The sequence below is a fragment of the Hypanus sabinus genome, chromosome 22 (assembly GCF_030144855.1).
Source record: "Hypanus sabinus isolate sHypSab1 chromosome 22, sHypSab1.hap1, whole genome shotgun sequence".
In the NCBI taxonomy this organism is placed as follows: domain Eukaryota; kingdom Metazoa; phylum Chordata; class Chondrichthyes; order Myliobatiformes; family Dasyatidae; genus Hypanus; species Hypanus sabinus.
The window spans coordinates 38724162-38748899 of NC_082727.1; the positions used below are offsets into that span (position 1 = coordinate 38724162).

General features: G+C 40.9%; 2 protein-coding genes across 23 annotated transcripts in view; one reads left to right on the forward strand and one right to left on the reverse strand.

The window, feature by feature from the left end:
* The window catches only part of ppp1r3cb (protein phosphatase 1, regulatory subunit 3Cb), a 273775-nt gene extending 264579 nt beyond the window's left edge, over window positions 1-9196 (reverse strand). For 3 of the 22 annotated variants that reach the window (XM_059947536.1, XM_059947537.1, XM_059947554.1), the window contains exon 1: window positions 1850-2728. Coding sequence is in view for 5 of the 22 variants with exons in the window: in XM_059947548.1 (XP_059803531.1) it covers window positions 7273-8221; window positions 9054-9067 (963 nt within the window). In the remaining 17 variants the exon portion in view is untranslated. Of the gene's footprint in view, window positions 1-1270; window positions 2729-4170; window positions 8222-9053 lie in introns of those variants that run through there. The other 19 variants (XM_059947544.1, XM_059947540.1, XM_059947535.1 and 16 more) reach the window with 16 other exon arrangements.
* Window positions 9197-9738: 542 nt separating this feature from the next.
* Window positions 9739-24278, forward strand: LOC132379538 (uncharacterized). The gene is made up of 3 exons (XM_059947533.1): window positions 9739-9784; window positions 21487-21679; window positions 22061-24278. Exons 1-3 carry the CDS (start codon window positions 9772-9774, stop codon window positions 23403-23405), a joined length of 1551 nt encoding a protein of 516 aa, XP_059803516.1. The 5' UTR covers window positions 9739-9771; the 3' UTR covers window positions 23406-24278.
* Window positions 24279-24738: the final 460 nt, after the last annotated feature.

A 24738-nucleotide genomic window follows, 5' to 3' on the forward strand; every position in this document is an offset into this window, starting at 1 on the left:
CCCAACAGCTTCATTTGCTATCACACCCACTTCTCCCTGACTACAGGCCAAATTTGAGGCAATTCATTTCATAGGTATGACTGCCCCCAGAAGCATATATCCAAGTAATTTCCCCCCCACCCCCACCGATATGTTAGTGTTTAAATGTCAGATTCCAGGTCATCAAATTTGAAGCCAAGTTTCTTTAACAACTAACAGCTTGCTATAGATCTGATCACCAGGAACCACAATGACATCCACCAACTCACACATCATTCAGCCACAACACATCACATGACCCTGCATCCCTACCCTAGTTAATCATAATTTTTAAGATAGAAAATTATGTTGTCAATAATTTTAACTACAAGCCTTCTAAGCAATTTAATCAGAGTAGTTTAAAGAGTAAAGGTTAAGGGTCCAAGTAACGTCTCAATCTTATACTGGATCACTCCACTTGGGACTACTTTGCTTTTATTGGTAGCTGCTGCTGAATTAGCTGGACATTCCTTCTCTCAAGCTCCAAAAATAGTGTCCCAAAAGCTCAAGTTACAAATTAGCTTATTAGTTATAATATTTTTTTTAAACCTGAAACTTCAGAACGAAAACAAGCACCCAGTGTCCCCAGGTACATTTGCAACCAAGTTTTGTATGCCAGAATATTTCCCTGCTGTCTAAAGTACTTCCAGTTGAAATGAATAGCAAACGTTGAACAATATCACCTTAAATCCTTACCACCAATTTTTTTCTTTTCCACCCATACATAGCAGAATGAAGGGATTGTTACTGAAGCAATATAACTTGGTTATTTTTTGTTAAACATTAGCAAGCCATTGAGCTGTCAGAGAGACTTAACTATCTGCCAGACAGTTCTGCCCAGTGCAGATTAAGATATTGCGATAGCATTTTGTTATGAAAACAAGCCACATCAATCCATTATTTCCCTTTCTGCAATAGAGTTTTGCAATCCTGAGTTTTGCAATCCCTCATTCCCTCTACAAGGCTCCGAATTAATGACTTAAACAAGCAACTTCAAATTACTAGTTTCAAACATTATTAATAAAGTAAATGGCAATTAAGCAACATTTTGTGTCTTCCAAAGCTCTTTTCTCTTTATTCACCTTCAATTTTTCCAATCTCCTCATGTGTCATAGTTTAAGTAAATCAGATTATCAGGTCAATAGATGGGCCATTGACTATTTATTTGAAGTAACATATCAACACTGGAAATATACAAAAAATTGCTTATCAAATGTAAATAAGGTGCTGTCATCAATACGATTCTAATTACCTGCAGTAATTGGCATAGCTCCCAGTTCTGTGGGGGGAAAACAGCAATGTTTAAATTATCCCTTGGTTAACTGAAAAATTGTGCTGTTTTACAATAACACAATGACCATTAATAAATCATTTGCACCTCTACAACAAATCACGAGAACTAACAATTTGAAATGTTATAAACATGATGGAACGCAAACATTAAGTCAACAGCATTAGTCCTCCTCAACGATAGAGAGGGGAAAATCTGACAATCTTTTTCTCGCTTAAAATTAATTCTCTCCTTTAGACCAGGTGTAAAATTAGTTAGTACATCAGTAAATATACAAATCTCATGCGCAGGAATAAATAGGCTCATTAAAAAAGGCAAAAAAGCACTCAAAGAAAGTCAAGATTCTAGAATCACACACCATGTCAGCCAATATTTTTGTAAACAGAAATAGATTAATGTTTCCAGACCCTTACAGATTTCTAGCAGCTGCATTATTTTGCATATCATACAGAGGTCAATGTCTCATTCAACATTCCCCAACCATCTGTGCTGTTTTAGTGCACAAAGATATTTCCTAACCTTGAGCTCTGTGATCATTACCTTCCACTTGTAAAAGAGCCCTTGTGTTGATCACAACCTTTCAGCTGAATATGTGCATTAGTACTGGCTGGTACTGCATAAATCAGGTCAGAAATTAAAATCTAATTGCTAAGTCAGTAAAATGTACACTTCTGAATTTGCATAACCTGGTTTTGAGAGTAGCTTTTACAGCAGCATTAATAAAAAAAAAACAATTCAACTTTTTACTGTTACTTTCTCATAGAACTAACTAATGTCCCTTCGACCTCACTCAACATTACATTCCCTTTACTTCAAAAACTGCATATTTTCAGGCATTCATTTGGATTAGTAATTGCTGTTTCTAGAAAATCTGAAATTCTAATAAAATTATGTTTGGCAGTGCCCAGATTGTCCAGCAATTGCATAAAGTACACAATTCCAACAGTTGTTTCTGCTATAATGCAGTGTATTATGTCCTTAATTCTTCCTGCAGATTTAAGAGCTATGGGGGGGGGGGGGGGAGAAAGGAGAGAAAGTGGGACAAATTTATTTGGTCAATTCTCTTCCCAAACTCCAAAGGTGAATGGTCTTCTTTGGCCATGATGGGATGCAATTTGAGTATACATGCTATGTCTTATCTTCTCTACTCTTTTCCTGTCTCCAAAGCGAAACTGCTCAATACCAGAAAGTCAGACAGCAATTCAGTCAGGCATTTTAAGTTCTCAATCAGTAACATGCAGAAAATTGGTTAGAGAAGCTATATGAGCTAATGTGCAATATTTATGAGCTTAAGCATTTATTCCAGGAAAAAACTACATACCTTACCAGAAAAGGCCATCTTCCTCAGTATCCTAGATTCCCAAAGAGTTGTTCTATAACTTCACTTGGCTATGGTCTTTGAACTTTAGTAAATCTGTACTGGAATTTGAAATCAATTTCAGCATCATTCCAATTTAAAGGGGAATCAGAAGTTTGTGCAAACACAGAAAGGAACTGTAGATTCTCTAAATTCTTCAATTTAATAAGTTAAAAGGCTAACAAAAGCAAGGGACTGGAAAATAAAAAGCAACACTTAAAGTGACAAAAGGAATAATATTACAAGGTTAAAAAAGAGGTGGAAACAGACTAACAAACAAGTCCATAAATGCAAATTATATACCAGTGTAAACTGGAATACATACTTCAGTGCCAAATTTATTCAAACTAAAATAGTGGAAAAATTAGGATGAAACTTAAGAAATTAAATCTCTAAATAGATGGAGTACTTCTTAAAATCTCTGGCCACTGTACCAAGAAGAATAGAATTTGGACTAGAGTACATTTAAAAGTTGTAAATGCAAACAGGAATTGATTTTGAAAACAAACTAGGCAACTTTGTGCACTGATCTGGGGAAAGTGCAGACTCATTTGTGCACATGGATGAATCTATTGCACACTACAAGTCATAGTTATTCACAGGAAACTGTCCGAGCAGAAAATGTAATGGGGGGGGGGGGGGGGGAAGCATCAAGATGTACTAAAAATCTCAGACCAACAAGCTATAGCAACAAGATCAGATTGTTCAGCTTTCAATCACTTCTCTACAGACAAACCTCAGGTTGGATAGATTTTTGTGTAATGGGGGAATTGAGGGCAATGGGAAAAAAGGCAGGTAGGTGGAGATGAGTCCACAGCCAGATCAGCCATGATCTTATTAAATGGCAGAACAGGCTCAATGGGCCAGATGGCCTACTCTTGCTCCCATTTCTTGTAATATTTACAGAGCTTTAAGCTGCTGTCCTTTTAAGGTTTTGCATATGCACCCCTCTTATGATTTCAAAATGCATAGTATTAACTATGGTTTCCTTTTCCTTCCACCACCCCCTCCCCAATGGTATACTGGACATGGGCTGCCTTTCACTCTGTAATCAAATCCATCTGAAAGATTACTGCCGATACTGCCAAAAATGCACTACACTGAATCATATACAAGACCCATCACCTCCATACATGTGTGGCCAATAATCATGTCAATGTGTAGTCAAATTCCAGAACCCTGCACTTTTTTTTACATTTAGCAAGTGTTATAAAAATAAAAATCTATTTATATGGCCAAACTGTTGACACTTTTCAGAAACTCAGTATCTTTTGTTAAGTCATGCATACGAAGACTGCTACTGGATAATGTTCTGCAAATGAACTTCAGCTCCAGCGCTTTGAACAATGAACTATTTTGCCAATCTGAGTCCAAAGTTGGTGAAATTAGTTCTCCCCTGTCCCAATTTCAAACCAAATCACAGGAAATGAGCAGCTGCCAGATTTTAAAATACCATAAAAATCACTGAATTATATTTTACCCACAAAATGTCACCGAGACAAAGTTGTTGAACAATATAAAGCATTTATTTTTCTTTATACAACATTTTCTTAAAAGGGATAGTCTGAAGGGTGTATGTTTTACTCAAAAAATTCACTTTTATGGGATTAATCTTGAAAATTTAATCAAATACCATGGAAAACCAGTGTGTTTAAACTTCTAACCTATCGACTGCAGCATCACTGGGGGGCGAAATAGTGCAGGAAAGTAGTGGGCACCAAGTAAAAATATACATTCCTGTCAAATTGTCCCTTGCCATTAAATAATCTTACTTTTCACCAACAAAACCCCCAGTAGAAAAATATTTCAACAACTCTAGAGCCCGTTTCAACCACTCTAGACAGTTTCACATGTCACTTCATCACGTCTGATAATCTACAGAATTCAGCAGGGACAGTTTACATTCACATTTTAAATTATATCATAATCGCGTTGACTAGCAAAGTAGTAAATAATTGAGACAAAGGCTGCAACCAAAGATATTGAAGTGCTTCTTGTCAAATGCAACTTAAGTATTGATGGTATCAGGTCAGTCATCAGCACTCATCATGGTCTAGAAAGGAATTTGGGGAGAAATTTCTATAGGCAACTAAATTCAAAGGCCTGGTACTGGATTCAAACAAAGCCCAAGCTATTACTGTGTACAAGTATTATTGAAATGATGTCACCAAGGAATACAAAGGGCATATTAGTTGGATAAAGTGCAAAACAGCAAAATGGGTTATAATCTGACATTAATCAGAATACTTCGGTCTCTACAAGGTTGTAAATGTGAACAATGAAGATATTTGATCAAAGGAATATATTATGAAGGATCTGATCCAGAAAGACAAAGGCTAAAAGATATGAAATAAAGTTAGAAGTACATGAAAAATATGAAGAGAAAACATGCGCAAGGCAAATAAAAAAACATTATCCTCGGTGCTTGTTTTACAAGTTTCCAACTTACAAGGTTGGGGGCTGAACACAACTTTCCAAGTAGTACTTAAAATTGAGAGGCAAGGGTTCAAAATCCATTATGACAGTTTGTAAACTTAAATTAAATTTATTGCCTGGAGTTTGATATTGGAAAGCTGAATTCTCATAGCATTGAAATCTGCCTTCAAAAAATTTGGTTCCACTATCAGAAGTGGAGGTCAGCATGCACAAAGAACTATTTGGTACATTTAACAGACAGTGGATGAATTTATATTGCGATGAATATACCAAGATGGCATGCAATTTGGTGCATGGATTATTAGTTTCCGGTATTACTGACATGCCTGACCACACATGGTAGTACAAAGAACGCTGCACCTAAACAGATTGGACCTCACAATTGCCAAGGAACAGAGAGCCACTCAGGAATATATGCATGCCTCTGAGACAGCAAAAAAATAATTCTACTGAGCAAAAATGCTTAACACTTGCAAAATATGAAGGCAATGATCTTGAAAGGTATTACAGGCGCAACCAAATATTTAGGAAGATGCATTTGTTCAGGTAAATATTGTGAAAATTGTGGAAACAGGATCTGCATTCAAATCGACAAAATTTGTACTGTAAGATTTCAGTTTGCCTGAAGAAAACAAGTACCAGTTAGAATATACTCCCCATTAAAGTAGTAAAAAAAAACCATGGATATTTAAGAGTGCTTCATGCCCTTTTCACGAAGGAAATTACAAGCTTTTTCTAAATAATCTAGATAAGGTGAGGCAAAAGTTTTTCCTTATCCAAGATGGTATCATGTTACATTACTGATCAAAAGGTGAAATGACTTAAACTTTAAAGAATAAACTTTAAATCTACAAGTTTACAGGCATTAAATGACATTTCCCCACACACTGGCAATACTAATGCCAGTAAGAGGAAAAGATATAGGGGGAAAGAAGTATGCCTTGGGTTAGTATTCTGAACAAATCAAAATAGGATTGCTGCCTCCAGAAAACATCTTATTCTCGTTATCCACCCATTTGTAACCAAGTTTAACTTTTAACCTTCAATATGAAGGAGCATTTCTTCCAAGAGGACCACAGCTTTGTGTACATACAATTAGAAAAATATACAGTGCCACATCAGGATTTTGAAAACAGTGCAAAAGATTACAATCTTGGTTATTTAAAAGCATTGCTACTAAGGGCAGATTGTTATTTAGAAATAGACCTCCAATTGTCAGATTCCCAGCACAAAGCAACGCTCGTCTAAAACCTAGGTTAAATTTGAGGGAGGTCACAGAGCAGAGCAAAAAAACCTGAATGTTCATGAGAAGCAATACTTCTGTGTTAACTAGCAAAAGATGTGTTAGAATATTTTTGCTATATCACAGACCTCCTCCTAGTAGAGCTTCTTTCAATCATCTAGAGAGCCAAATGTAAAATCGTCTTTTGGTATGGAGAAAAAAGAATTTAAATTTTACTTTAAAGAGATTGCCATTGCAAAAACTTAAAGCAAGTCCTAAACATTGTAAGGATTAACTTACTGCCCATTTTCTCTACTCAACCAAGACAGTTGATTTGACCAAAACCCTCATTTTTTTCCATCTCTGCTTTAAATCTGACTTGGTAAAAGCATCTCTGTATTTAGCAATGCTACTCACTGAACAAAAGGCACTCAAATTTTCTATAAAGTGCATTGAGTTTCTAGTTAATGCCTATAGCTCATCACACAAATATGATTACTAACATTGCTGGCAAGTTCCCTACATCACTAACATGGACTAGCTTGACAGTCCCCAGTCTATCTCGATTCATTATTTAAGGGCTACACACACCCCTTTGCGATTTGTATTTGCACTTTGATGAATTGTTCAGTTTTCAAATCGATCAAACATTAAGAGCGAGAGAACACCAGAATTACAGTCCATCACCACAGGATCCAATAGAAATTCTCATCTTATGCACTCATTACTCATATTTGGTGCTCTAGATACATTAAGTGCAAAGTGTGATCAGCCACTAATCTATTTTGAGAATATTCCTGCAGTACGTGGAAGCAAATTAAAAACATTAACAGATGGAAGCTATTCATTGGGGAGAGGGATTTTACAGATCCACATCATGGTTTTCATAACTTTAATATGGAAATTGAGACAACTCTCCAGCAAACACTACAGCATCGCTATAATCGGTCACCAGTACGGAAGCGCCGACTCGATCTTGCTCCAGTTGTGCCATTCGGGAACCGAGCCACTCGATGCTCGGGGGCTTCCATACTGGTCGCATTCTAGAGTCTGCATCTTCTCGGAGGTCTTCGCTATCACTTTGTCTTCGAAGACGAGCGGGACCCGAATCCCATCCGACTTCCATTCGGCGTGAACAATCCCGTAATTCTTGCCATCGTTGTTGTCCCAATAGGTTCGGTCTCCGCTCTTAAAGGAGACGCAAAACTCGATTCTCTCGTGTGGCAGCATGGAGGGTGGCAGCTCAATAGCGAAAGAAAAGATGTCCGTTTCAGAACAGCCATAAACATTGTTTGCAAACGAACAGTCCACATCCTTATAACTCTTCCAAGTGTCGAACGTAATTCGGATTTGAACGACTTTATGATAACTAAGATTCCTCACAGCGACGGTGCCCGAGATTAATTTATCCTGAAGAATACAGTTCTCCAGACAGACAAAATTCTTAAGCAGGCGATTTCGGAACTCCAGGTAATCGGCGGATGGCTGCGGGAAGTCCAGCACCAGCGGCTTCCTTTCTTCGTGGTTCAGTCCGCTGGCTTCGTTGTCGAGATCCGTCAGTTCAAATTGTAGTTCAGTGAGACAGTCGTCAAATTCGGAGAAAATGTGAACTGCAGTAAGCGCGAAGCCCTTGTCGTCCGCAAACGCCACCGTTTTCTTCCTCTTGCCTCGGTCGTGGTGGCCCCATGCGCCTTTGCAAGGATCGGCGCCTGTCCGCACATTGATGCAGGGCCGCAGCGGCTTGAGCCTGCCGGCGGCGTTTAACCCTCTGCAGGCTTCGTAGGGGCCGAGGAAATTCCTCATCGGTGGGGAGTGTGCCAGGCAGAGTCTCATGGCTAAATCGACTGGCATAATAGACAGGTCTGGGAGCGATCTGTTGTCGAAAGTATGATAAACCCTGAAACACCAAGTTCAACATGGTCAGAATTTGTTGATTGCTTCATAAAACTATTGAGTCTTAACAGCCGGAGTAAATAATTAACATACATCGCTTGAGAGCTTCTAGTATATGGCACTCTACACGCCAAATCTGTATCATGCACGATATTAACTGATGCATTAAAAATATTCAAAAGGTATTTAGAGTAACATATCGGCTATTTGAACAAGGACGTTTATGTTCATTACGGAGATTGACTGTGCCCTTGGAGAGACACAATGTCAAAAGTTCCCTTTAAAAACTCTTAAACGTTATGTGAGTCGAATTCTTGGGAAACGATACTTATTTTAGTTATTCATGCATGTGTACAAGATACCCAAATATCACGCAAACTATATGTGGAAGTTGAATTTTTATAGCATGTAGTTAACAGCAGCGCACAGCATGACTAGCCTGATGAACAGCTTCCCACTGCCCGAAGTTACCAGAACTTACGGGGGAGAAAACAAGCAAATGAATCTGTACTCCCTAGATCCGTTACAGCGAAATCCTGAGCAAAATATTGGAGGAAGCCGGCGGGCCAGACAGCATCTCTGGACAGGGGCATTTCGGGCCGAGACCCCTTATCTGATCTGATGAAGGATCTCTGCCTGAAAGGTCGACTGCTTATTCCTCTCCAAAGCTGCCCGACCCGTTAAGTTCCTCCAGCATTTTGCGTGCGTTGTTTTGGATTTCCAGCATCTGCAGAATCTCTTTGAGTTTATGATTTACTGTGGAATTCTGTTGGAATAACACTCCTTTTGTGTGAGTAAAGACAACAATCCCGAGAATCTATGAACGTTATTATTACCTTGTGCAGCTCATCAGCGTGATTCAAAGATATTCACTAACAACGAGATCATAGCAAAGTTATTAACGTCAAGTACGAATCCTCCCAGCACGTGTCTTCACTGTCACTCAGCAAAACAACCGTTGTTCAGGGACCCTTATACTACGGCTCCACCTTCGTGATGTCACGTGGAAAATTATAGCCAATAGCAGGGCGGGTCCTGATCAGCTGTTACCAATCAAATTGCCGCTTTGCCTTGGCTTTATGACAGCTTTCAAGTGCCACTGGGAGGATGCAGAGGTGGCACTGAGTTCGCGTAGCGCCGAGCTAAAGCCAGGTGACAGACATACAGTGATATCAGAAGCAACGGAAAATCCTAAAGCGAGAATGACGGGAAGCCAAACATGCAGTAACCTATAATGTTGAACATGTTGAAGCGCACAAGATTTAGCACAGTTAATTTCGGCGTGGTGTGATAGAAAATAGGATCATATCCGCCCTCTTCTCTCAAAAACTTATATAGTTGTATCGTGGAGAGCATTCTGACAGGCTGCATCACTTGTCTGGTATGGAGGGGCTACTGCACAGAACTGAAAGAAGCTGCAGAGGGTCGTAAATTTAGTCGGCTCCATCTTGGGCACTAACCTACGAAGTCCCCAGGACATCTTCAAGGAGCAGTGGCTCAAAGACAGCGTCTATTATTAAGAACCTCCAGCACCCAGAGCATGCCCTTTTCTCAATGTTACCCTCAGGTAGGAGGTACAGAAGCCTGAAGGCACACACTCAGCAATTCAGGAACAGCTTCTTCCCCTCTGTCATATGATTCCTAAATGGACACTGAATTCTTGGGCACTACCTCACTTTTTTTAATATATATTTATGTTTTGCACGATTTTAATCTATTCAATATACGTACACTCTAATTGATTTACTTATTTATTTTTTCTCTTCTAAGTTATATATTGCATTGAGTTGCTGCTGCTCAGTTAACAAATTTCGCGTCACATGCCGGCGATAATACACCTGAATCTGATTCTCTCCCCACCCCACAAGGTGAATGAGAAGACTTCAATTTGGATCACACTGAGATAGAGGAACATTGCAATTTTATAAAACAAAACTATATTGTCTTCACCTGCGGGCTTTTAAAATAATCGTTACCTTAACAACGTTGTTCCGCGGCTTGTTATCTGTCACAAGCTGCGCTGGGTCCACCCATCTCCGGAATTCAAAACGCGCTTGTTTTTCCTCACTCCTCGACTTCCGAAGACGTATTCTTGACCTGAAATTTGTAGTTTTAGCTGCCGATCTCTATCAATCCCTGATTTTAGTTTTACCATAAATTTATAAAAACAAATCCTATACTATTATGAGTTTGTCGAAAAAGCTGCTTATCACTCAAAATCCTGCAGACAGTTGAATCTTGCCATACTTTCTTTACTCTGCCTGTAGAACCTGACAATTAGCAATGTTCAGGATATTATCTTCTAAACAGTTCAGAAGGATCGGATTGTATCAGAAGCAATTTGAGAAGTAATGGCGGCGGGGTGGAGTTACGTCGGTGTAAGAGGTTCCCTCTGCGGGCTTGGGCAAGGTGTGCTAGCCGGCTGATCATGATCACAGGTGTTGGATGGTTCTATGAGGAGCTGGCGCATATCTCAAACCCTGGTTACGTGACCACTGACGCCTGACACCAGGCAATCTCTAAAGAGCATTTACAATGTCTGGGGTCACCTCAACCCACCTTTCCCCGTCTTGTAAAGGCGCTGCCCAGAAGAAGGCAATGGCAAATCACTTCTTTAGAAAAATTTGCTAAGCAATCGTGGACATGGACATGACCACCCACGTTATAAGACCCGGCACATAACAAACCAACAAATGCTAATTTACTTCACAAATTTCCTTTTGGCATTGCTAAAATACATGGAACCCATGATTTTTCAAAATGGATGGGAAGCATTCAGAATGGTATACAACAGTATTTTGAACACACAGAAGCAGAAAGAGCACTCTACCTCACAAACTACCTGCTCACCCAACCTACCCCATCTATGGAAGAGTCTCTGGTTCCAAAACTAGTCTCGTTGGTCACTTCAAAATCCACAAACCTGGAGTGAAATCAATACACCTGGACCCCAAAGGACCACTGAGAAAAGCAAGATTTCATTCAAGTGTAAAGAATATCCTTCACTGCCATGCCAACTGATTCACCAATAATAGGATATGGAAATATACTGAATTGATAATTGCTGAGCATTTTATTCAATACATTTGCAAGATTTCAACATCATCCTTCAAAATGTATCCCAATTCACCTCCTGTTTTTCTTGATGTATTGCCAGCAATATCAGATTGGCTGTCCATGTTAAACAAAGTCTTGCACAGGTGTTCTCTGTTAAGGGAATCCACCCTAACATCGTGGATTAATATGTGGATCCCTGAGCTGCCCCTACAGCTACCTGAAGATCCAACAATAGATAATGTTGCATTATTACCATTAGAAACAATTCTTAACTCAATGTTTCTGGATATTTGATATTCTAACTGTTCATGCAAAAACAATCTGAATGGAAGTACTGATGTGCATATATGTACTTTCAGGTCATGATAATGTCTATAAATTTGTACTTAGTGCTTACAGTGAGCCTTTGTTTCATCTGTTTTACATCAGGATCTGACACCTATTCCTTCCTCTATACTATTCTGCACAGCCACTATTTGCCTGTTAAACTGTTTTCTGTAGCAAGCCTATGGTACTATCAACACACCTGACAATAGTGTGTGGGTAGTCCCTTCATTCTCAGAAAATGATTTAAACACCAATGCCCCTCACTCTCTAATCACAGTGCTAAACATTGACTCTAACCCCAGCAGTCATCGTTCCAGCCCACTGCTCCTTCAGTTTGCTTTAATCATTCCTGCATGGTGTCCATAATGTGTTGCTTCTACCAAAGCCAGCCCAAATGACTGGTTGCACAAAGCCATCTAATCTGATACTAATAGGCAGAAGGAATGCATTTCCTCTCTATAAAAGAAAAATCCTCAGTTGTGGAAATCTAATTTTGGTTCATTCAATAAGAACAGTTTTAATATTGTTAATAATTAAAACTATATTTGATTTTAAGTGGTTATATTTTCTTCTCATTAAGTCAGGCTCAATGTTAACAAAATCCCAAGCATTTTGTTAACACTGAGACATTTGCTTAATCTTAATGTCCTGTGGTGTGAACTATTAGAGCTGTGATTGTTTGTAGATACATAAGTGGGACTGAATCTGCGGACTATCAATTGGTGGAAGATTTACTTCATAGTGTATTGTGAATGTCCATGCTATGATCAGGAGTACATGGGTAAGCTACTTGACAATTGCAGACATGAAAGAGTCACGCATGGTCTGTATGACACTCCAAAGTCTTCCTCACTGGCTGGGGGATTTGCCAAAATTGAGAGTTAATGTCATAGGTTCATCTACCATTATTCCTGGAGTACCTGATACATCTTGGTTTTGAGCACTCACTGATAAGACCAAATGATAAGAGAGCCAACACAATAGCTTATTTAACATTGTCATCAACAATTTCACAATGAGGACGTTCTATTAGGTTGTGCAGAACGACCACCATTCTGATTAGTTTAGAACAAATGTACCATGTCAAAACTGGACAACTATGAAGTACATGAGGTAATCAGCATCATCATCTTTAATTCATGACCCCGAGTTACCCTCACTCTATCACAGTCAACAAAATAGTGGATTAACCCTGGTTCAATTCATGCAAGAGCACTGAAGGATCAGCACCTAGTATGCCTAGAATAAAGTATATAACTGCTGAAGCTATTGACAGGACAGCAGTTGTGCTGAGCAATAGACAACAGCATGTCATTGACAGAGAAAAGTATTGTAACTCTGACTTATCCAGCTGAGTATGATAATGGGAGGTGAATGCCTCCATCCTCCAACACACAGAATGTCCTTAGCCAGAACAGCTGATTGGTTGAGCAATCTTGTGCCTTTCCTGAGGTCACATAAACCAAACTTCACCAATTTTAATGCACTCTGTGTGAGATAATGAAGTGACTGGGAGCAATGAATACAACAATGGAATGTGATTTTCATTCATTCATTATGTGCCATGTTGTACGGATGTAAGCAATCATGGTCTTCCCATGACCTTGATTGTTCTTGGCAAAATTCTCTATAGAAGTATACTAAGATAGGTGGCGTTGTGGATAATGAAGTAGGTTTTCAAAGTTTGCAGAGAGATTCAGGCCAGTTAGAAGAGTGGGCTGAAAGATAGCAGATGGAGTTTAATGCTGATAAGTGTGAGGTGCTACATTTTGGTAGGAATAATCAAAATAGGACGTACATAGTAAATGGTAGGGCATCGAGGAATGCAGTAGAACAGAGTGATCTAGGAATAATGGTGCACAGTTCCCTGAAGGTGGAATCTCATGTGGATAGGGTGGTGAAGAAAGCTTTTGGTACACTGGCCTTTATAAATCAGAGCATTGAGTATAGGAGTTGGGATGCAATGTTGAAATTGTACAAGGCATTGGTGAGGCCACATTTGGAGTATTGTGTACAGTTCTGGTCACCGAATTATAGGAAGGATGTCAACAAAATAGAGAGAGTGCAGAGGAGATTTACTAGAATGTTACCTGGGTTTCAGCACCTAAGTTACAGGGGAAGGTTGAACAAGTTAGGTCTTTATTCTTTGGAGCATAGAAGGTTGAGGGGGGACTTGATAGAGGCATTTAAAATAATGAGGGGGATAGATAGAGTTAACGTGGATAGGTTTTTCCATTCAGAGTAGGGGAGATTCAAACAAGACATGAGTTGAGAGTTAGGGGGCAGAAGTTTAGGGGTGACACAAGAGGGAATTTCTTTACTCAGAGAGTGGTAGCTGTGTGGAACGAGTTTCCAGTAGAAGTGGTAGAGGCAGGTTCGATATTGTAATTTAAAAAAAAAATTGGATAGGTATATGAACAGGAAAGGAATGGAGGGTTATGGGCTGAGTGCAGGTCGGTGGGACTAGAAGGGCCGAGATGGCCTGTTTCCGTGCTGTAATTGTTATATGGTTATATGGTTATAAGTGGCTTGCCATTGCCTTCATCTGGGCAGAGTCTTAACAAGACATGTGACACCAGCTATTATCAATACTCTTCAGAGATTGTCTGTCTGGCATCAGTGATCACATAACCAGGACTTGTGATATGCACCAGCAGTACATACGACAATCCACCACCTGCTCCCATGGCTTCACGTGACCCTGATCGGATTGGGGAAAGTTTACTAAGCAGGTGCTAAACCTTGCCCAAGGGGGACCTGCAAGTTAGCAGAGGGTAAGAGTACCTTATACTTTCTTTGGTAATGATGTATCTCCATACCACCACCCTAAATGTGATAATGTTCTCGCTTATTTCTGGAGATTTATAGACTTACCATGACCATAACAAAATGTTCCAATACAGATATAACACAGGCAAATATCCAACAGTTTGGAAAATTGCCCAAGTATGTCCTCACCAGAACAAGGGCAGATTCAGTCAGATGACTTCAGTATAATTGCAATCATCAACAAAGCTGTGAAAGATGTAGTTGACATTGCTCTCATTCACCTGCTTGGTGATGTTTGGTTTGGATTTTGCCAAAACCTCTCAGTAATGAAGTTTGGTCCAGGCACCAACAAATGGTCTGAATTCCAGAGCTGGTGAGCATTAGAGAGAATGTTTTTGACATCAAGTCAGCAACTAATCGACTGTCACATCAAAGACCCTAAGTAAACTGAAATGAAGGAGAAAGTTGTACTTAACTCACAGGAGGGTAGTTAAAAACAAAAGAAGCAAGAGCAGGAGTAGGTCAAATGGCCTTCTGCAGCCTGCTGCCCCATTCAGTAAGATCATAGCTGATGCAATCTTGGGCTCAACATTAGATCTTGCTCCCTTATCCCTTAACCCATATTTGTTGGTGTCAGTCACCTCTGCAGTCCACTATATAGTGGATGCATAGGTTATTATTTTACCAGTTATCTAGATTCCAGATTGGAATCCTCTTAATAAATTAAAACAGTTAAGGATACAGGGTAATAAAAACATTAGGTTTCAAAGCAGTTGCTCTAATATCAATAATAAGACCATAAGACAGAGGAGCAGAATTAAGCCATTTGGCCTCTCGAGTCTGCTCCACCATTCAATCATGGCTGATTTATTTTCCCTCTCAACTCCATTCTCCTGCTTTCTCCCCATAAATTTTGACACCCTTATTAATCAAGAGCCTATTAATCTCTGTTTTAAATATACCCAAAAAAATAGCCTTCACAGCTGTCTGTTGCAATGATATCCACAGATTCACCATCCTCTTCATCTCTCTAAATGTGTATCCCTCAATTCTGAGGCTGTGCCTTCTGGACCTCGACTTCCCCACTATAGGAAACATCATCTCCACATCCACTCTATCTAGGCTTTTCAATATTAGATTGGTTTTAATGAGCTCTCCCTCATTGTTCTAAACTCCAGTAAGTTCGGGCGCAGGGCCATCAAAAGTTCCTCATGTATTAACCCATTCATTGCTAGGATTATTCTAGTCAATTGGATCTCAGACCCTCTCCAACTCCAGCACATTCTTTCTTAGATAAGAGGCCCAAAATTGCTCACAATACTCCAAGTGTGGTCTGACCAATACCTTCAAAAGCCTTAGCATTACACCCTTGCTTTTATATTCTAGTCCCCTTGAAATAAATTCTAACTTTGCTTTTTGCTTTCTTACTATTGACTCAACCTGCAAGTTAACCTCGAGGGAACCTGCATGGGAATATCCAAGTCCCTCTGCACCTTTGATATCTGAATTTTCTGCCCATTTAGAAAATAGTCTACACTTGTATGCCTTCTATCAAAGTTCATGGCCATACACTTCCTTATATTATATTCCATCTTCCATTTTTTTTGTTCATTCTCTCAATATGCAAACTCCCTGCTTCCTTCACACTACCTGCCCTTTCACTTATCTTCTTATCATCCAGAAATTTGGCTACAAAGCCATCAAATTCATCATCTAAATTATTGACATATAACATGAAAAGAAGCGGTTCCATCACAGAACCCCTGCAGTATGTCATTGATCACCAGCTGCCAACCAGAAAAGGCCCACTTTATTCCTACTCTTTGCCTCCTGCCAGTCAGCCAATCTTCTATCCATGTTGGGAATGCAGAAGGTGCTCGAATAAAGCACTGTCATCCTAATAACTGCCCATCTGCTGTCTTAGTTCGAACACTCTTTGCTACAGTGGCACTCCTTGCTAATAGATACTCATGCCACAGGCTGTTGCAACACTATGTGATCGTTTGTGTATATGTCCCAGGATCAGAATCCATTAACATCCTCTTTCTAAAAATGGCAAGTGAGATCTTCATTTCAGGCTGTTTGCAGTGGTTCAGGGTTATTCATGATATAACATAACCATTTGCAATGCATTGTCAAATATTTCCATGCACTTTAAGCTTAGTTTAACATTGTGTACTGGGTTCTCTTCAAGAATCTAGCATTTTTAGAAGTATATATCAAGTGAAATTGGCATACTGTGTACACAGATGTGCAGGGAAAGGTGGTGCAACAGATGAATAAACTCTTCTTGAGGTTTCCAGCCAGGTACAGATGTAGATGTTAACCAGCATTTCGATGACAAGCTCTGCCGCCTTAATTAGGGATGATGTCTGGGCATGTTTAGTCTAGTGTTATTTAGACATGCCCAGGCATCATCCCTGATGAAGATGGCAGAGTTTGTCACCAAAACGCTGGTTAGAATTGAAACCTGTACTTGGCTGGAAGTCCCGGGCACAGTTTATGTATCATATATGCCAAGAAAGCACTAGATCCTTTATCATGGTGTAACAAACTTTCAAGTGCTCATGGCAGTTGAGGACATAGTTCCTGATCTTGCTGGTGTCAACACTGGCACTGCTAATGGAGGGCACAGTGACATAGGGGTATGAGAAGGCATGTGTGCCATCAGCCATGTGATGATTGTGCCGGTAAGGCATTTGAGTACAACTCCCTGTGCTTGTTATGCGTGGCTGCATACTCTGAGTATGCATGGTGCTAAGAGGACTTCTGTTCGTCCTCTTATTAACCTTGCAATTTTCCGTGATGTTCTCAAAGCTGAGCAGTGACCTCTTTGTGTGCAATGAGCCATGCCTGAACCATGAGGAGCAACTAGGTACTAGTCTACATGTGAGTGATGCACAGTGAGAGGGAGCTGTGGAGGCAGAAGGCTCCAACTTTCTGCATTTGAGTATGAAAGCAGGGAGTCCATGCAGATTTGCAGTTATGGGGAGGATGCATATGATGAGATTAGCATTACTGTGGACAAGGACAAAGCATAGCCATCATGAACAGGAGGGCCAAAAGGCCTGTTTCTATGCTGTAATGTTCTATGGTTCTACAGGTGCAGGTCAGTGGGACTAGGCAGAAAAATGGTTCGGCACAGCCAAGAAGGGCCAAAAGGCCTGTTTCTGTGCTATAATGTTCTATGGTTCTATGAAGTTCATGCAGCAGGCTAATTCAGGCCAGCGAGCGCATGCTGAAGGATAGCAGTCCCATGGCTATTCAGTTCCTGAAATGTGACAGCCCAGGACCCATACATGCTGGGACACCTCTCCGGGGACAATACTAGGCTTGGATACTGTGAACGATTGTGATGTGTCTGGGAGGCCCAACCCAGGTGGTATATGCACTCTAACCCAGTGCAGTGCAGGAGTCGGGAAGCTCTTGAATGCTGAATTAGATGAGGTTTTCTTTATGGCCGAAAGCAGGATTTCACCCAGTATCAGTGTACAGACTGGCTGTGACCATGGAGTCTTAATGATACCAGGACCACTTACAGCCACATTATCTGCCACCATCGTATGACTTCATTGCTCAGTCACTGGGAACACCCGCTCAGATAGCACAGCACTGAAGAAATGCCCTTTCCCCAACCACCACAGGTGTTCCCCTTGACTGCCCTTGAAGCTGTTACCATTTCTTCATTTGGTATCCACGTACATTGCTGCTGGAAACACATTGACTCCCCATGTTGTTCATCTGTTGGCTCAGTACTCCAGTAATGACGCACACCTCTACCAATAACAATCACGCTATGGTTGGAGAGTTCTAATGCAATGCCCTACCAGATCCTATTCAGGCAAAGGAAAAGTGACTTCAGGATCCCAATTGCTTTCTCCAGCACCTGCTGCACTTGGGCTTGGGCAGTATTGCATAACTCTGAATGATTATCAGCTGAAACTGTGTTAGCAGGCAGGACTTGAGCAGCTAAGCCTTATCACCCAGGATCTATCCAATACTTCCTGCATCACGCTGGGTTTGTTACTGCTGAAGAGCATTAAGGCATTTTGTATGCTTCCCGGTGACCTGCATTCATAAACAGGATACATTCAATCACCCCGCACAACATTTGGGAATAGAATGAATTTCAAATCTCAGAAGATCACTGACTGGAGTTTTCAATGACCCTTGTGTGCCGTCCAATAGCTGAGGAAATATCCAGAAACCTTCATGTAGACTGTAAGAATATCCACGGGGAAGAAAGCATAAGCCCTATAGAGAAGACCATTGACGTCTGGACTCTGTGAGATGTATATCAGCAGTTGTTGCCTGGAAGGAGCCAATACATAGAAATACATTAGAATTATAACTTTCATGGTGGAGGTCAGTACTTTGAGCCTGGCTGGAGGTCTTCTCTCAGGATCTCTGTGAGCTGGTCAAATACCCCTTTGGCAGACCCCAGCCTTTTGACACAGAATGCCTCATTCAGCTGGCCATGAAGCAGGCATTGTCAATAGACCTGCTCCTCAAGGCAGGCTGTTCTCTGAATGACCCTATCCCAGTGGCACACTAACATGACATCAGCACGGGCACCAGTAGTGATGTGCAGCAACATCCTTTCAGGATTTCACGAGGCAAAGGAGACTCAGGAGGAGAAAAGCAAAACCATGAGGCAAGAAATACTATCTCTTCACCATTGAGACCCAAATATCTTTAATATCCTCGTTGCAGAATAAGATCAATAAAGGAAGTGCACTGGGCCCATCAGTCAGAATAAAATATCAGCAGTTACCCTCTCTAGGTTTAGCACAAGAAAACTGTGTTCATTATACAGACCACCCCACTGTATGAGATGTGACCTAGGTATTCATTACGGACATGTGGTTTTCTAAGGTAGTATTGAAATACAAGATGAACATTTCAGACTGGACTGATGAAGTTACTTGTTAAGAGGTACTTGCATCATGTTACAATACTTCAAATACAGTATAATTCAAATTAACACAATGTATTTATTCGCACAGTGTAAAAGCCAGGACATGTGAGACACAAGACCTCTGAGAAGACCACAAACTTGTTGTAGGGTTTGGAGGCTTGCATGCCTCAATGACCCAGAGAGCCATGTTGGCTGGAGTCAGAGCCTTGTTCTTTGTAGGGTCACCCAGGCCAAACAGGTGAAAGGGTAGAAGCCAGACTAAGGGTGCTGCACTGGTCATCCAGGTTCAGACGTTCATCTCAGGGCTAACAACCCTGACTGGTCAAAACACAACTGTTATGGAAAGAGCAACGAAGAATCCTTCTATACAGTCAGAAATGTAGGACCTTCATTGCTGCCTAAATGCCAGTGGTGTAATGAGCAGTAAATAATAAGACATAAGAGACTACAGATGCTGGCAAGGAAAACGTCTTCACAACCAGCATGGATTGAAGATAATTCATAACAGAAGCAGTAGTACAAAGACATGTAATGTCCTTGCTAACATTTCTACTGTTATGCTTTAGGTATTTCATTTCAGCAGTTGTCTGCTAAGGCAATGTGTCCCGTTGGCAGAACGTGTTGGTTTCGGTTAAGATAAGACGCCTTGGTGTTGAACTTAGGAATGTGAGTCAGCTAATCAGGATTGTGGGGAAGAGTTTTCAGAAGGACAGTAGGCTGGTTCGGGGGCTTTTGGCGGGAGCTGTGGCACTGAACAGAAGGGAAGTTGCCGCAGAATGCCATTGGAAGGAGAGTCCCCAATGCACAAAGTGCAGATGAATGGCTCCAAGGAGGAAGGGCCAATACTCCATCAGACTGTTTAACTGCAATGGGACCTTTTATTTTCTTCTTTTTTTCTTTTTCCTATTAACTGTTTGATAAAGCTGAAATTGGTAAATATACTTTCTTCATAATTTTATGCGTTGTACAATCTGTTATTTCTGACCAACCGACAATTCAGTATGGATAACATTTACATAGCATTCACTCAAATCAAGGTTTCTTTCATTGGAACATCACAATGTTCCGGTTTGATTGAACCCCAAATCACACAGACATTAGATGTATATCATCAATGAAAGTAGCCTTCTCTCCATTGTGTCACTTGGCTGTTAACAGACCTACCTGACAAGCCAAGTTTGTATATGAGCCCGGTGAGAAGGTTGCAGATAAAAGAGACCTGACCCAAAGCATTGACTTATATCTCCTGGTTCCATTGATAATCCACTGGATGTTTCCAGCATTCTGGTTTTGTTCCAGACCACATAAACCCTATCTCAAAACACTCACCTCCTCACCACCACTACCATCTTAAGAGAGATCAGACAAATGCAATGGACAAATCCTCTTTAAACAGATGAAACATTTCATCTCTAACCATCTCCATTATGAATATCAGTCCAGTATCTGGAACAGAAGTTTGTTGGGGTGTTATTGAGCACTTGGCTCCTTCCAAATGTCTGAGCAGTTCTGCCCACACTTCGGTGCATGCCTTTGCATTACAGTAACTTTTAGAGACCAAAGAGTAGGTGGTAGATAGGGCCTTGCATGGATGCATTAATTATGACATAGCTTACGTCACTTAATAAAAGTAACACCATAAATATTGAATGAGGGATGTGTTGCCTTTATGGCAGTTATTTAGTTTATAATATTTTCGCTTAGTAATTCGTTTGTTAGCGTTCTAGTTAAAGTTAGGATTGTTTAAAGTTGTCTGTGAGATATCGTGGCATGCGATGACATCACATCCGGTTTCGCCGCGTCCTGTGGGAAAATACCGGTTTGGAGAAATGGGAAGGTGGGGTCGAGACATGTGCGAGAGTAGCAGCAGCAACGTTTTCTCTCTACGCACCAGAAACATTGTGAAGGCAACGCTGTGAGTTATGAGATAATTGATACGTTGAATTAAAATGTTAACGCCGATCCTGTTAAAAGTAACGATGGTCGATAATGTTTATGTTTTCGTTAGTTAAAGAGTTGCGGATAGTTTGCGTTGAAGTGTATTTAAAGCAGTCAATGGCGTAGGTAGATTCTGACTGTATGCTGCACTTTAATGTAACGTAGTTGTTGTCGTTTTACCTTGCAAGTATTTATGATGTAAATGTAATATTAAGAAGGAAACAACTGTTGTACAAATCTTGTATTGTTTTATCCTGCAGCGCTATACCGATGTCTGGAAAACTTTCCTAAGGTGTCAGCCAAAGATCGCATTAAGTTAAGGGAGCTCGGAGATTTACTCATGGAGATTCAAGGCGGCAGAGAAGATGGCTACTCAACTGGTCTAGTATTCCTAGATACTCCATCCGGGATTAGACAAATCGTGGACAAACTTCCATTTGGGCTGCAGGACAGGTGGGTGTCTGTTGCCTCAGAGTACAAAGAAGACCACAATGGTCGATTTCCTCCCTTTGAGTATTTCACTAGGCTTGTGTGCAGGGAGGCGAAGAAGTGAAACAACTCTAGCCTCATGGGTCAAGGAAGCAGAACAGTTTACACCGAGCCAGATAAATCCTCTTTGAATAATTTCAACATTGATAAACCCGTCTCAGTGCTTAAGACTGAAGTCTTTACAACTAACCATGACCCTAGCAAGAATTGCACATTGCATAACAAACCCCACCCCCTCAGAAAATGCAGAACGTTTAGGGAAAAATCCTTTGAAGAGAGGATGGCACTTCTCAAGGAGAAAAGAATATGTTTTAAATGCTGTTCCTCTACCTCTCACCTTGCTAGAGAGTGTACGATCGCCGTGAAGTGTCTGGAATGTGATAGCACTAATCATAATGGGGCCATGCATCCCGGCCCGTTACTGCAAACCGACAACGCTCCTTCACCCCCACAACAGGACAGCGGGGAGGGAGAGGCTCTCTCCAGGACAACTGTTGTCAGCTCGAGCTGTACAGAAGTTTGCGGTCAAGCTCAGTCAAACCGTTCTTGTTCAAAGATCTGCCTCACTAAGGTGTACCCTAAAGGAGCCAAAGACAAGGCCATCAAAGCCTATGTAATTCTGGATGATCAGAGCAGTCGCTCACTAGTCAGTCCAGAGTTCCTTAAATTGTTCAACATTAAGAGTGAGCAGTTCCCATACTACCTTAGAACTTGCTCAGGCAACGCGGAAACTCATGGAAGGAAGGCAGAAGGCTTCCAGCTCGAGTCCCTGGATGGTAAAGTCGTCATCTGTCTCCCTCCACTCTTAGAGTGCAATGAAATTTTGAATAACCGCACTGAGATCCTGACGCCAAGCGCGGTGCTACACCAGTCACATCTCTGCCACATCGCCAGACACATCCCAGAACTGGATCCAACAGCAGAAATACTCCTGCTATTAGGAAGAGATGTTCTCCGGGTGCACAAGGTTAGGCAGCAGGTCAATGGACCACATGACGCCCCCTTTGCGCAACGCCTGGATCTAGGTTGGGTGGTGATAGAAGAGGTGTGCCTTGGCAAGGTACACAAACCAACGGTTAGCACACTCAAGACCAATGTGCTAGAGAGTGGCCGCCATTCAATTTTTCAACCCCGCACAAGTGTCACGTGTATTAAGGAAGCACGACAAAGCTTTAACAAACGTAAAGTAACTGACGAGACGCTGGGTCAGTCAGTCTTCGTTCAAACTGAGCATGATAATAAACTTGCTCAATCGGCTCAAGATGCCATTTTCTTAAAAACAAAGGACACCAAGGTCTTCAGAGATGAAGCAAATAATGGGGTCGCCCCACTGCCTTTCAGAGAACCACACCAGTGCTTGCCAAACAACAAAGGGCAGGCAGTCAAGCGGTTCACGCTCTTGCAAAAAACCCTGAAAGCGAAACCTGAGATGCAGCAACGCACCCGATTGACCCACGAGGTACTGTGCGCGCTAATGGCAGAGGTCACAGCCATTATAAATGCACAACCACTCCTACCCGTGTCTTCTGACCTGGAAAACCCCTTCATACTCTCGCCATCAATGCTCCTTACGCAGAAGGCAGGAGCTCCCCCTCCACCAGGAGACTTCTCAGACAAGGATTTGTACACAAAGCAATGGAGACAGGTCCAGGCTCTGGCAAATCGGTTCTGGTCTCACTACATTCCCTAGCAGGGACGGACATGTCAGGAAGGTTGAGTTGAAAACTACTGACCAAGGCAATGTGAAAATTTACCAAAGGCCTGTTACAGAAGTCATTCTACTTGTACCTAAGGACTGATTTAGAGACTAAGTTTTGTATTCTATTCATTGTGACCTTACGAAGGTCAAGCGGGGAGTGTGTTGCCTTTATGGCAGTTATTTAGTTTATAATATTTTCGCTTAGTAATTTGTTTGTTAGTGTTCTAGTTAAAGTTAGGATTGTTTAAAGTTGTCTGTGAGATATTGCGGCATGCGATTACATCACATCCGGTTTCACCGCGTCCTGTGGGAAAATACCGGTTTGGAGAAACGGGAAGGTGGGGGTCGAGACATGTGCGAGCGCAAGCAGCAGCAACGTTTTCTCTCTACGCACCAGAAACATTGTGAAAGCAATGCTGTGAGTTATGAGATAATCGATATGTTGAATTAAAATGTTAACGCCGATCCTGTTAAAAGTAACGATGGTCGATAATGTTTATGTTTTCGTTAGTTAAAGAGTTGCGGATAGTTTGCGTTGAAGTGTATTTAAAGCAGTCAATGGCGTAGGTAGATTCTGACTGTATGCTGCACTTTAATGTAACGTAGTTGTTGTCGTTTTACTTTTGCAAGTACTTATGATGTAAATGTAATATTAAGAAGGAAACAACTGCTGTACAAATCTTGTATTGTTTTCAACAGTTTTCACCATACGTTAATGTGGAAGAGTGAACAGTAAATGGTTAATCTTACTGGGATCCTGTTGTCATTGACAAAGGTTTAACTCGGTGTTTAGCTCAGCGTTATCTTACATGCCGAGCGAGAACACTACAGGGATCAAAACCCAAACCATGTTTTCTTCATGTATAAAGCATAAATTATTAATAAAGATAAATTTTCAATTACATACAAGTAACAGCAGATTATTTCCATTGAAACCATTTTCTAGAGTGCAAAACCAGGCTGAAGGCGAAATCATTACTTCACTCTGGACAAAGTCTGAACGCTTTACTTAGGTTAGATTGTGAAGAGTTCCTGATCACTGAGGATTAGTCTGATACAGCAAACAAAATAAACTCTTTTTGAAATAAAAATGCATCCTAATGAGAATTATTAGCAGTTTAATATTCTTTTGGATGACTATATAATTAATAAAAACTTAATTACCAGAAATCCATTGTATCTCTGATATGGCATAAATGCACACAAATGTAAAATGGAAATGCTGTGCACTGTAGAAGACATTGTTATCATATTCTTTCAGAGCTGTGGGACATGGAGACATTCAGAGCGAGATTCACCATCAGGGCTGCCTACGATGGCTTGC